Source organism: Apus apus, chromosome 9, assembly GCF_020740795.1.
Source record: "Apus apus isolate bApuApu2 chromosome 9, bApuApu2.pri.cur, whole genome shotgun sequence".
Lineage (NCBI taxonomy): Eukaryota > Metazoa > Chordata > Aves > Apodiformes > Apodidae > Apus > Apus apus.
The window spans coordinates 7,267,422-7,278,755 of record NC_067290.1 but is presented as its reverse complement, the minus strand read 5'-3'; the positions used below and the strand labels follow the sequence as shown (position 1 = coordinate 7,278,755).

Genomic DNA, 11,334 nt, shown 5'->3' with positions numbered 1-11,334 from the left:
CTGATTTGAGCATCTTACCAAGTTTGTGGAATATGATAAATGAGATTTTTGTATTTCCATCTCTCCTGATGACAGAAAGAAATTTCTTTAAGGAAACACATTTTTTTAATTATAGGTCTGACAGCTACCTCCAGTTCCAGTCTCCTCCATCCATAACATGCTCTGGGGAGATTAGCCACGTTGCCAGGCACTGGCTTATAGCTCTCCTTATATCTGAAATAACAGACTGAGCTTCTAGCGTTAGGGAGTGTGGCCAGATACTTGGAGCCTTTCATTTAGCAAAAATTAGCAGAAGCTGCCAGGAGACAGACAGCAATATATTTGGTATGTCACTCAACTTTTTTTTCCTTTGTAGTGCATTTTGTTAGAAACTCACAGGAGATCTGCAGTTAATAATGTGTTGGTCTCCCATGGTGGCCAGGACCATCATCCCTGTACCTGAAGATCTCTCCATCAACCCCACAATGTCTTGGCCACCATCCTGGCTGCTCTCCTCCCCTCATTTGGATGGGATCCTGGTCCTGTGCCCAAAAGCAGAGATAGAAAAGAATGAGAAATCCACACTTCTGGGAGAGTCATGGATTTCTTCTTACCTCGGGTGGATATGTAAAGGGCAAGTGTCAGCAGGACAGAGCCAGGCTTTTCTCAGTGATGTCCAGTGACAGGACAAGGGACAATGGGTGCAAGCGGGAGCATAGGAAATTCCACTTCAACATGAGGAAAACCTTTTTCACTGTGAGCGTGACAGAGCACTGGAACAAGGCTGCCCAGAGAGGTTGTGGAGTCTCCTTCTCTGGGGACATTCAAAACTTGCTTGGACACGTTCCTGTGTGACCTACTCTAGGGGATCCTGCTTGGGCAGGAAGTTGGACTGGATGACCTTTGGAGGTCACTTCCAGCCCCTAACATTCTGTGATGCTGTGAAATGCCCCTGCAGTGGGTTGATGTGCCAGGCAATCATGTGCATGAGGCACGGGGCTGCTGAGAAAGAGACAAACCCCTTGTGGGACAGGGACCACCAGATCATGCTGCAGTGGGGATACGCAGCAGTGAGAGGCTCCCAAGCCAGGGCATTCCCCTCTAGCATCTCCCAGCTCTCCCCTTAGGTTTGGTAAAGGCAGCACCAGGTGCCCCATCAGCAGCAGGGAAAGCGACAAAGTGGGCACGCAGGGATGTCAATTCACTGGTCACTCAGCGTCTGATTTATCCCATCCACATGATGCTCCTGCAGGAAAATCTTATTAATCAGGTCTGCATTTCCAATGCAGCTCTGTGATTTAGGGTCCCTTGCAACTGAGGTTGGTGAGAATGAAGTTCTTACATGCCTCAGTGGCTTCTGGAAAGGGCTGGCAGGCTGGGGAGAGGTACCCCAGCCCACAGTAGCACTGAGGGGTCTGTCACCTTCCAGGACCCAGTGAAGGAAAAGCCCAGGAGGGCTGAGCACAGGTCAGGGCTTGCTGTGAAAATGGGGAGCTGCTGCAGTATCCACAGAGAAGGCTGGAGCTACGTCATGCTCAGAGGAAGGGGTCCCTCTGTCCAGCGTCCCACACACAGCACGAGCCACTGACCTTCCCAGCTCCAGCACATCCCCCCAGCTGCCGAGGTGCAGCTCAATCACTAATTCGGGGCTCCCTGTTGATGCTGGCTCTGGCACAGCAGTGGTTTCTATGGCAACTCCAGGGGCAGATGCAGGGATGGCTTCAGCAGAGGTACCGCCAGCCTGAGTATCCCAGGATATTCAAATGGCCACAAGACACATGGGGGACCCATCCTGCAGTCACCACCCTGGGCAGATGGTGGAGGGGATAGGGCAACAACATTGAAACCATCTTGCTAATGCTCTTCTCTGAAGTGTTTCCAACTTTCCCCACTCTGCACCACCCCAGTGGATGGCACAGCCTGTCCCAGCAGTGTGCTGGATGCTGCCAAGCTTTGCTGGGGTTGAGCCTCCTGCCTCTCCAGCCCTGCTACCCATCCAAGGATTGCACTCGCTGTCTTCTCCAAAAGGTCAGGCATCCGTGCTTGGTATTTACCCAGACCTGCAAATCTTTCTAATGTTGGATCAGTGAAAGATTGAATCCCTTGTCCGTGTCTGTGACTGCCACTCTGGGCTTTGGAGCATGACTCTGCCTGGAGTCAAGACCAGCAAGGCTCAGACAAGCCCATGGCACTGGGCAATTGGGAGGTCACCCCTTCCTCCCCCCCCTCAACTAGTCTCAATGTGAATTTCTGAATGTCACCCACAAACACCACTGGCACAGAGCTTACCTTCCCTTCCCAGTGCTGGCAGTTGGTAGATGCAGTGTTTCTGCCATGGAAAGCTGGACACAGCTGGATCCGGCTCTCCCACTAGACTGTGCTCCACCTTTTGAGACAGGGCTGTGGTGCTGGATGGGCCCCAGGAGCCCTGGCATCATCAGGCATCGCATCTCATTGCTCAGCATCCTGGCAGCCCTTACCATTCCCTTTCTTGCTCTTTATCTACAAAGCTGCTGCTGCCTTCTCCCCCTGCAGGACCTTTGCCCACAGGAGAGGCCAAGCAGGTGCAAGGCTGTGCCAAGGCAGGGCAGCCACTGCTCAGCTCTCTCTCTCCAAAAGGAGGGCTGGATTCCTACATTACATCACTCTGCTCACCTGGCAGTGGGGAAAGAAGCAAGAGCCATCCCTGCCCCACAGCACAGGACACGGCTGGGGAAGGGCTCATCAGGCTCTTCCTTGGGAGGTGGCTTCCTGACAGGCTGTGGCACCTCCCTGTCAGAGCAGGATAACCAGGGACAACAAGACTCCAGCGGGGGTAAAATTCCATGTGTTCCATTTATTCGAGGTGCTACGTCACCTCCTAGGCACTGAGCTACAGGGCACCTCTGTGCTACATGAGACATCGACTGGGTCTACGACGACACAGCACTCACTGCTACACACACGGCAGGACGGGGCAGGACGGGGCAGCGCTGCCACCAGCGACAGTCCTGCTGCCGCTGCTCCATTCACACTGCCTGCTGCAGCCCTGCACCAGGCTGGGTTTTGCCCCAGGCTCCACTGCCGCAGTGGTGCAAGAGCCGGGAGGTGTTTCTGAAACATGGTGAGAAACCACTGCTGCTCTAGCGTCCAAGACGGCAGCTCCATGGAGTCGGGTCACCCATTCACGGGTGCGTTCACACCCTGTCCCCATCTTCAGGCACTTGGTGCTGGGCCAGGGCTGGTCCCCGGGCCCCGCTCAGGGTGCCTCGCGCAGGCACAGAGCCTCGACGGCTCCGCTGGGGCCCTGGGCCACCCCCCCGATGACGAAGAGCAGGCTGGGCGCCGGGCAGCTGGAGCAGGAGCAGCGGCCAGTGGGCATGGGGGGCAGCGGCTCCCACTTCTTCCGCGAGAGGCTGAAGCCTTCCACCGAGTCCAGCGGGCAGGACTGGTTCCCTGCAGGAGACGGGATGGCATCAGCCCCTCCGCAGCCCTCCCCGCACTCCAGGCTCTGCCCTTCCTCCTTGACACGCCTTCAACACCCCAGCTGGAATCCCGAGCAGTGGCCGGTCCCTGAGCCCCAGGCTGCGGGGCTCTGTGATCCCAGAGGTAATTAGCAGCGGCACAAGAGGATTAGCGGCAGTGCCATGGGGAGAGCTGCCGGCATCGATGCCGCACTGCAGGCTCTGCCCCCGTGCTGGCACCTCACAGCCATCACCGGGAGACAGGGGAGGGCAGCTCCAGCCCCAGCAGGGCTCAGAAGCAACGCCACACCGCAGGGGTCCAGCCAGCACCTCCCCATCACCTTCCACCCTGCAGCAGGGGGTCCAGCGCAGGCTGAGGGAGCTCAGCAGGGTCCAGCAGCCCTCGCTGCAGGGCTGGGGGTGCTGGGGCCAGCGCTGGGCTCCCCAGCAGCCCTCCCTGCTGCATCCCCAGCTGAGTGACAGCACTAACCTTTCCCCAGCTCCCTCTCTGGAGAGGGATGCGGTGCTGCAGCCCTAAGCGGTGGGGCTGTGCACACCCAGCTGGGAAATCCTGTCCAGGGGGAAAAAAGGGGCAAGTGGCTCAGTGGGGCCAGCCTTGGGGGCAGGGTAGGAGCGTCCCCCCAGCCTATGGGACAGGGCAGGAAAGCCCCAATAGCACTCAGGGGGCACAGGAGGGACACAGCTGCAGTGTTGCAGTATCCCCGTGGTTTTACACAGCCAGCCTCCCTGCTGCCACACAAGTCACTGCTGTGCCACGAAGGATGGGAACATGGCCATGTGCCTTCCCCCAACATTACCAAGGCCACCCACGGCCACCACTCTTCCTCCCAGGCAGCCAGCCACAAAGTCAGCTCTCTTCTCCCTCATGCGGATGGCACGGCTCGGCTTGCTCCACGCACCTGCAGGCGAGAGGGTATGAACATCACCCACCAGGGATCCTCTCTGCACATTGAGGCCAGGACAACCCCAGGCTTATGGCTCCCCAGGGACAGGAAGTGCAGGTCAGGACTCACCATGGGTACAAAGGGCTGATGCTCAGACCCTGGATAAGCCGTGTCCCTCGGGCACAGACACCCCTCACCAAGAGCCAGGAAGGCATCCTGGATCCACAGGGGATGCTCCCACCCCACCCAGGGACATGAAGCTCACCCTGTGTGGGGTCAAACATCTCCACGGTGTTGACAAAGTGGGGACGGGAATAGAAGTTGTGGGGCCCTGGCTGCTGCAGCCCCCCCAGGCTGAAGACAACACCATCAGCCATGGCACAGGCAGCGAAGGCGCGGCGGCTGGGCAGGCTGGGGTAGCGTGTCCAGCTCCTTGTCTCCAGGTCGAAGGCCTCGAAGGCTGTGACAGGCAACTTGCCCTGCCGGCCCCCTAAGTACAGAGGAGACACTGTGGCTGCTGGGGCCCCAAGCTGGCACCATTGGTGGGCTCAGAAAACAGGATGGGCCCTGTGGTGTCGGGGCGGGAGGGTGACACAGAGCCACCCTGGGGTGCACCAGGTCACCCTCAGGTCCAGGGAAGCAGTGAAGGAAGGGGGAAGGGACACTTGGGGATGCTCGGCCCACCCCAGCAGCACCTACCCAGGACGAAGATCTTGTTGCCCTGCAGGAAGGCAGAGGCCCCATAGCAGGGAGTGGGCATGGAGGGCAGGGGCTGCCAGTGGTCCTTTGCTGGCTCGTAGACACGGACCAGTGCCTGGGGAGAGGTGTCCGCACCCATTCCCCCAAGTGCATAGACAGCCCCATCTGCAAAAGAGGTGGCAGTGAGGGGTGATGGCCATGAGCAGCCTGCAGGGTGAGAGATTCCCCATGTCCTCCAGGGCAGGCAGCATGGGTGCTGCAAAGCCCTGTGGCCAGCCACTGCTCCAGGGTGGCCAGACCTGAGCCCGGGAGTGCCTTGACCCTGCTGGGACCCCTTTGCACCTCTCTCCACCCCATCCATCAGGTACAGAGCAGAGCACAAGGCCATCGGCTCTAATTATTCTCGGCAATACCATCTCCCTGGAGACACCATGGCAACACAGCCATGCTGCCAAATCTTGCTCCTGGCAGGGTCAGCCGGCACCCCTGCCCGCTCCCACCACTGCCCTGCTGGCCTCTCTGTCCTGCCCATCCTGCTGCATCCCTGAGCCATGCCATGGTGTCCCAGGCAGGGAACAGACATGGCACCACATATGGGGACCAACCCCAGCTCCCAGCGAGCAGGGTGCCAGGCTGTGCCAAGGCTCAGAGCTGCTCAGCAAAGTTTGGGCGGGAATCATACCGTGTTTGGCACACAGCACACCGGGCTGGGCTGGAGCAGGATGCTCAGCCACCCCGGCACAGCTCCCAGCCAGGGCAGCTGCTCCCATGCCTGGAGGAGCCCTGCATCGTCCTGCCCCAGGCTACAAAGGGATTGCTGGGGCAGGAGCATGACCCTGCCGGTAAATGGCAAGTTTGGCTGCTGGGTTAAAGACTTGTGCTGCATCCCAAGCAACACTGGGATTCTAATCCCACCCGAGCATCCCTGACTCCTCCATCCCCAGCCCTCACCTCTCTGCACAGCTGAGATGCCCATGGAGGGCTGAGCCAGGGCTGCCTTCTTCTCCCACTTGCCCTCATCCACGTGGTAGACCTCGACGGAGGCGAGGGGGCTTTGTGCAGCATCCACTCCGCCCACCACCAGGATCTGCTTGCCCAGGGCAAGGGCGGCAGCACCGGCCCGCGGCGTGGGCAGCGGCGGGAGCGCGGTCCAGCGCTGGGCCGGGAGGTCGAGCACCTCAGCTGCACCCAGGGCTCGCCCGCTGCCCCCGCAGCCCCCCAGCACGAAGAGCTGCCCGTCGCGGTGCACGGCGCTGCAATACACGCGCCGCGTGGGCATGGCGGGGAAGGCGGCCCACGCAAAGGCACCCGCGCCCGCCGCCATGGGCCGGCTCAGCCGCCCCGGGGGTCCCCGGGCCCCGGCCCTGCCGTGCCACCCATCCGGCCTGGCTCGGCGCTGGCCCGGTTCTGCCCACCGCCTCCTGTGGGGAGAGCACCCGACTCAGCGCCCGGGCACCCACCACTTCCCCTGGCCACAGCGAGCCGACTGCCCTCGGCGCTGCAACAGACCCCCGCTCCCCAGGGCCTCCCGCCTGCACCCACCGGATCTCCTGTGCCCCGGGCTCCTGCTCCCTGGGGCTCCCGGTGCACAGCCCGCACCCACCAGGGCTCCCACTCCCCGAGGTTCCCGTACCCCGGGCCCCCACTCCCCAGGCTCCCTGCCTGCACCTGCCGAGGGTCCCACTACCCGGGGCTCCTGCACCCTGGGCTCCCGCTCCCCAGGGCTCCTGGTGCGCAGCCCTTACCCACCGGGACTCCCGGTGCACAGCCCGGACCCCCCGAGGCTCCTGCTCCCGGCACACAGCCTGTGCCCACCATAGCTCCCGGGGTTCCCTCTGCACCGCCCGCGCCCACCGGACTCCCTTCCGCATCCCGCACCCCCTGGACGGCCGCTCCGCCGGGCCCCTCGCCGCTCCGCCGGGTGCGGTGCAGGGACCGATCCCTGCTCCCCGCTCACCTCCCGCCCGCTCCGTCGCTCTCCGCCGCTCCGCTCCGCGAGGGGCCCGCCCGCTGCTGGCGGGGGCGGTGCCGCGGCAGCCCGGCCCCCCCGGTGCTGCCGGCCGTACGTCTGCTCCGCTCCCCCCGCCGGGAAGGAGCCGCCGCGGCATGAGGGGCTGGAGAGACCCCCCAGCTCTGCCGGAGCTGCACCGGCACCGAGCTCATAGAGCCCCCCAGCACCGAGGGCACGGGCCTGAGAAGCCACAGTGAGGACCCCCTGAAGAGGAACCCTGCCCGTGACCAGCCCAGCACAGGGCATGTCTCAGCTGCATCGGGAAGGTGCCTATGGGTCCCAAAACCATTACTTTCACCTTCATCCCCACTTGGCCAAGCCCAGGAAAGGTACTTTCCACCTACCAGCACCAGCAAAGCCGACTGCAGGCAGGAAGCTCGCAAGAGAAATCAGCCAGAAAGGTTTGCTTTAAAAACAGGCAGAAGGGACACGGCGTTGCTCGCTCTGCCCGGGAGGACACGGCGGCGCCGGGCTGTGCTGCCGGTAACACGGCGCTGAGCCCAGCACCGGCTCCACACCAGCCACCCGTGCAGGAGCAGGAAGGGAGGTGTGAACACTGCGTGGCTGCCTGCACTGCCCCTGCCTCGGCAGACATTTCCTCCAGGGATCCCAGCACACAAGCCAGGAGGCTTGTGCTCAGGCATGGAGGCTCCTGGTAGGACCGAGTGGGCACATCAAGCATTGGAGAGGGGGACAGCTCGAAGCAGGAGCCCAGCCCAGGACTTTGCCTGCACAGCAGGAAGCAGGGGGTGTCCCAGTCCAGAGCCCCTCGGCCCTGTGAGGCAGCATCACTGTCCATCCCACTGCTGGCTCGGGGCGTCCTGCTCCGTGCTGGCCAGGTAGCGGTCGTAGTTCTCCTCGCACCTCCTCAAACAGCGCAGGAAATAGTCCTCATCGGCAATGGCCTCCAGCAGGTCGGTCTGCACCAGGCAAACGTCGTACAGCTCTGAGGTGGGGGCGCGCCGGGGGCTGCGGCTGCCCCGCTCCAAAAACACCTGCGGGCAGAGAGCAGCGCAGGAGCACCCGCCCCTCGGCCCGGCAGCACCGCACGCACCCGCGCAGCGCCCCGCCCTCCTCCTCGGCCAGGCCACTGGTCGGTGGCAGAGGGCAGGGGCTCCTCCTGTCTCCTCTCTGACGATAGAAGATGAAGTTTCTCCAGATTTCCTCTCCCTCCCACGAGGCCCCTTTGGCTCTGAACCAGCTCATCACACACGTGGCTGGGGCTCCCCTAAGGAACAGGCTGCACCAGGCAGCTGGAAGGAAATGGCTCTGCAGAGTGGCCGACCCCAGGAAAACCTCTGCCAACAGGTTTTCCTTTGGCTGCCACAGCCTGTCACACAGGGGGGAACAAGGACTGCACCTTCTGATCTTAACCATGGCCCTGCCTAAGCCCACCTGGCAACCTGTTTCCTTCCCAGCACTGCTCTATCACTGTCAGTGACACAGGGACAGCCCTGCAGAGCTGAGAGAAGGGCAATTGGGCACCCAAGCTACCAATCCTGCCTGCAGGACAGCAAAGTTCTGGCAGCCCTACTGAGCCCTACCAGCAAGATGCTGACCTACCACCACCTTAACCTGAGGTGGTGTGGGGGAGAGCCCTGGGAAGACAAGCCGAGCAGCCCGACTGACCAGCTGTGCTGGCTACAGATGGTGAAAGGATGAGCTCCTTGATGAGGAGACTGCCCCAGGCTGCCGTGCACAGCCACGCTCCGGCGGCTGCGGACACATCGGCAGCAGCTGCTGCAGCAGGGGCCTCGGGCTCTCCCTGCAGAGCCACTCGCATTAATGCGCTGGAACCAGGCACAGCACAGACCAAAGCCTGTTCCTGACAGATCTGCTCTGGGCAGCAGCAAGTCCTGCCACCAGCTACGTACGAGCCAAGAGAGCTTGTTTGGAAGCAAATATCCAACAAGCATCTCGCCACTCCCAGGCTGCTCAGCAAACATTGCAAACCATTCACCAACTGCCACAGGTTTTCCCATGCTGCAGTGTCTCCTCCCAGACGGAAACGGGCTGGGGTTCGGGCTAACCTGCAGAGCTGCAGCTCTTGTTTGAGCACCAACAGTTGTCCAGCTGCCAGGAACATTTCTGTCTCCATAAATGTTCCTTTTTCTTTGGCTTTCAGCCACCTACCTGCGGATGAACAATAGTGTCTGCATCGTCCAGCCGGATGTTGTCATCGATGAAGATGTGGTGAACATTTGGATCATGGGGGTCAATCCACAGGGGCTTCCCACCCCGGGAACAGAACTGATTTCTGGCCCACCTGAAACAGCCAGAGGGACAAAGAGCAGTCAGGGGAGGGAGGGCACAACAGCTGGTAAGGGCAGACCAGGCTGCACCGTGGGCAGCCCTGTGAGCTGGCAAAGCGGGATGAAGACTGTCCCATCCCTCTGCCTGCTGCTGCCTCTCATGAAAGGGAAGCATTCTGCAACAAGGGGAGAAATCACAGGGTGTCTGGTGAAAAGCAGGAGGTACATCAGGGAATGGAAACCTGAGGAAAGATGCAAAAGCCCCATCAGGCTGCCCATAGGCAAAATGCACAGGGCATAAGTAACAAAGCCCTCAGAACTAGGAGTTATCCCAGACCAGAAGAAGGTCAGAGAACTACAGGCGAGAAAATGCCCAATCCACTTCCTCAGTGCCCTGCTTCTCACCAGTCAAAGTGGTCTTGGAAGCCTCCAATTCCCTCAAAGGAGCTGAAGTAGTCATAAAGCTTTCTTCCACCTTCGCGGGTGCTCAGCCGTTCTGCTCCCCGTGTCAGCACCACCTCTTGCTTGCTGCAGCGGATCTGGCCAGGGGTGAGGTCCACAGGGAGCTGCAGGACAGCAGAAAGCACAGAGAGAAAAGGTTCCCCAAGCAGGTGGGTGCTTTTGTGCATTGGCAGAGACAACAGGCAGCAGGGTGGAGACGCACACCACTATGTGGGAGGATGGTGCTGGAGAGAAGACACGAAGAGGTGTGGAACCCCCCTCACCCAATGATCACCCCCTCCCTTGGGATGGGAAGGAATGGCCTCCTGGCTGCACACTGCCTCCATTTCAAACCCTCTTCCCCGTCAGGGCTCCAAGAAACAACTGAAGCAGGTTCTGAAGCTTATTCCCAGGGCTCCTGCCAGGGGAGAGCACGACTGCCATCGCCTCCCAGCCAGCAAGCCCTGTTATGCTGCAGCAGCCTGTTTCCAGGAGAAGGGATGTTCTTCCAACCCAGGACACCCTGAGAGGAGACCTTTCCCATGCAGGATCCTCACGCACACCGGCTCTCCCCTGGCTAACAGCTTCTCCCTATGAAGCTGGCTGTGTTTCCTCTCTTAAAAGCGGGGTGGCCAGGCATCTGGAGACCAGCCTGATGCAGGGAGCTCCGCGCAGGCCACCTGGAGCCGGTGGTCCACTCACCACCAGGTCCCGCAGGGCGGGGAACCGCGGGTGCTGCCCCGCCAGGGCGTAGCTGACAGCCCGGAGGGCGCGGGGCAGGTCGGTGCCGAAGGTCCTGAAGACGACGGCGAAAGCCCTCCCCTCCCGGTGCAGGGTCTCCAGCAGGCGGAAGAAGGCGGGCAGGATCAGGTGGTAGTGCTTGCTGCCTTCCCCCGGTACCGATAAGACGTCGTGCGGCCGGCCCGGCCACTCCAGCAGCTGCAGGTGGCGGGAGTGGAGGTCGCGGAAGCAGCGGCCGGGGCCGGTCTCGGTGAAGGCGGGATCCCGGCCGTGGTGGCTGTAGTAGCTGAGGGCGCCGGGGCAGGGCGGGCGCAAGGAGGGGCGATCGCTCGCCCACTGCCACTCGCCTGCAAGAGAGGAGGGTGCTCAGCAGCAGCCGCCGCCCCACGGCCCGCCCGGCCCCGCCAGCCCCGGCCCCGCCAGCCCCGGCCCCGCCAGCCCCGGCGCTCACCGGCGGCCCCGGCGCAGCCCCAGGTGACGGTGCTCAGGAAGGTGTTCAGGGCCGCCCGCGGGCCCTGCCCCGACACGGCGTCCGCCGCCACCACCGTGTTGTTCAGGTCCACGTGCAGCACCAGCCGCCGCCGCCCGGCCCCGCCGCTCATCGCCCCGGAACCGGCCCCGCGCCCGGCCCGGCCGCGCCGCCGTTACCTGGAGACGGCGCCGCTTCCGCCCGCCCCGCTTCCCGCGGGCAGCGCCCCCTGCTGGCCCGTCCTGCACAGCCCCGCCCCGCACAGCCCGCACAGCCCCCCACAGCCCCGCCCCGCACAGCCCGCACAGCCCCCCACAGCCCCGCCCCGCACAGCCCCGCACAGCCCCGCACAGCCCCGCCCCGCACAGCCCCGCACAGCCCGCACAGCCCCGCC

At 62.3% G+C, this 11,334-nt stretch overlaps 1 protein-coding gene across 2 annotated transcripts; it reads right to left on the bottom strand.

The window, feature by feature from the left end:
* Positions 1 to 2,808: 2,808 nt before the first annotated feature.
* KLHDC8B (kelch domain containing 8B) lies at positions 2,809 to 7,017 on the bottom strand. 2 transcript variants are annotated; one of them, XM_051627976.1, is made up of 6 exons: positions 6,984 to 7,017; positions 5,978 to 6,447; positions 5,027 to 5,191; positions 4,593 to 4,817; positions 4,241 to 4,342; positions 2,809 to 3,414 (listed from the first exon to the last, which is right to left on the bottom strand). In XM_051627976.1, the coding sequence occupies exons 2-6, from the start codon at positions 6,348 to 6,350 to the stop codon at positions 3,218 to 3,220; spliced, it is 1,062 nt and encodes a 353-aa protein (XP_051483936.1). In that variant the 5' UTR covers positions 6,351 to 6,447; positions 6,984 to 7,017; the 3' UTR covers positions 2,809 to 3,217. The 2 variants fall into 2 exon arrangements, with proteins under 2 accessions (XP_051483936.1, XP_051483934.1); XM_051627974.1 differs by lacking the exon at positions 6,984 to 7,017 and adding an exon at positions 6,905 to 6,973.
* Positions 7,018 to 11,334: the final 4,317 nt, after the last annotated feature.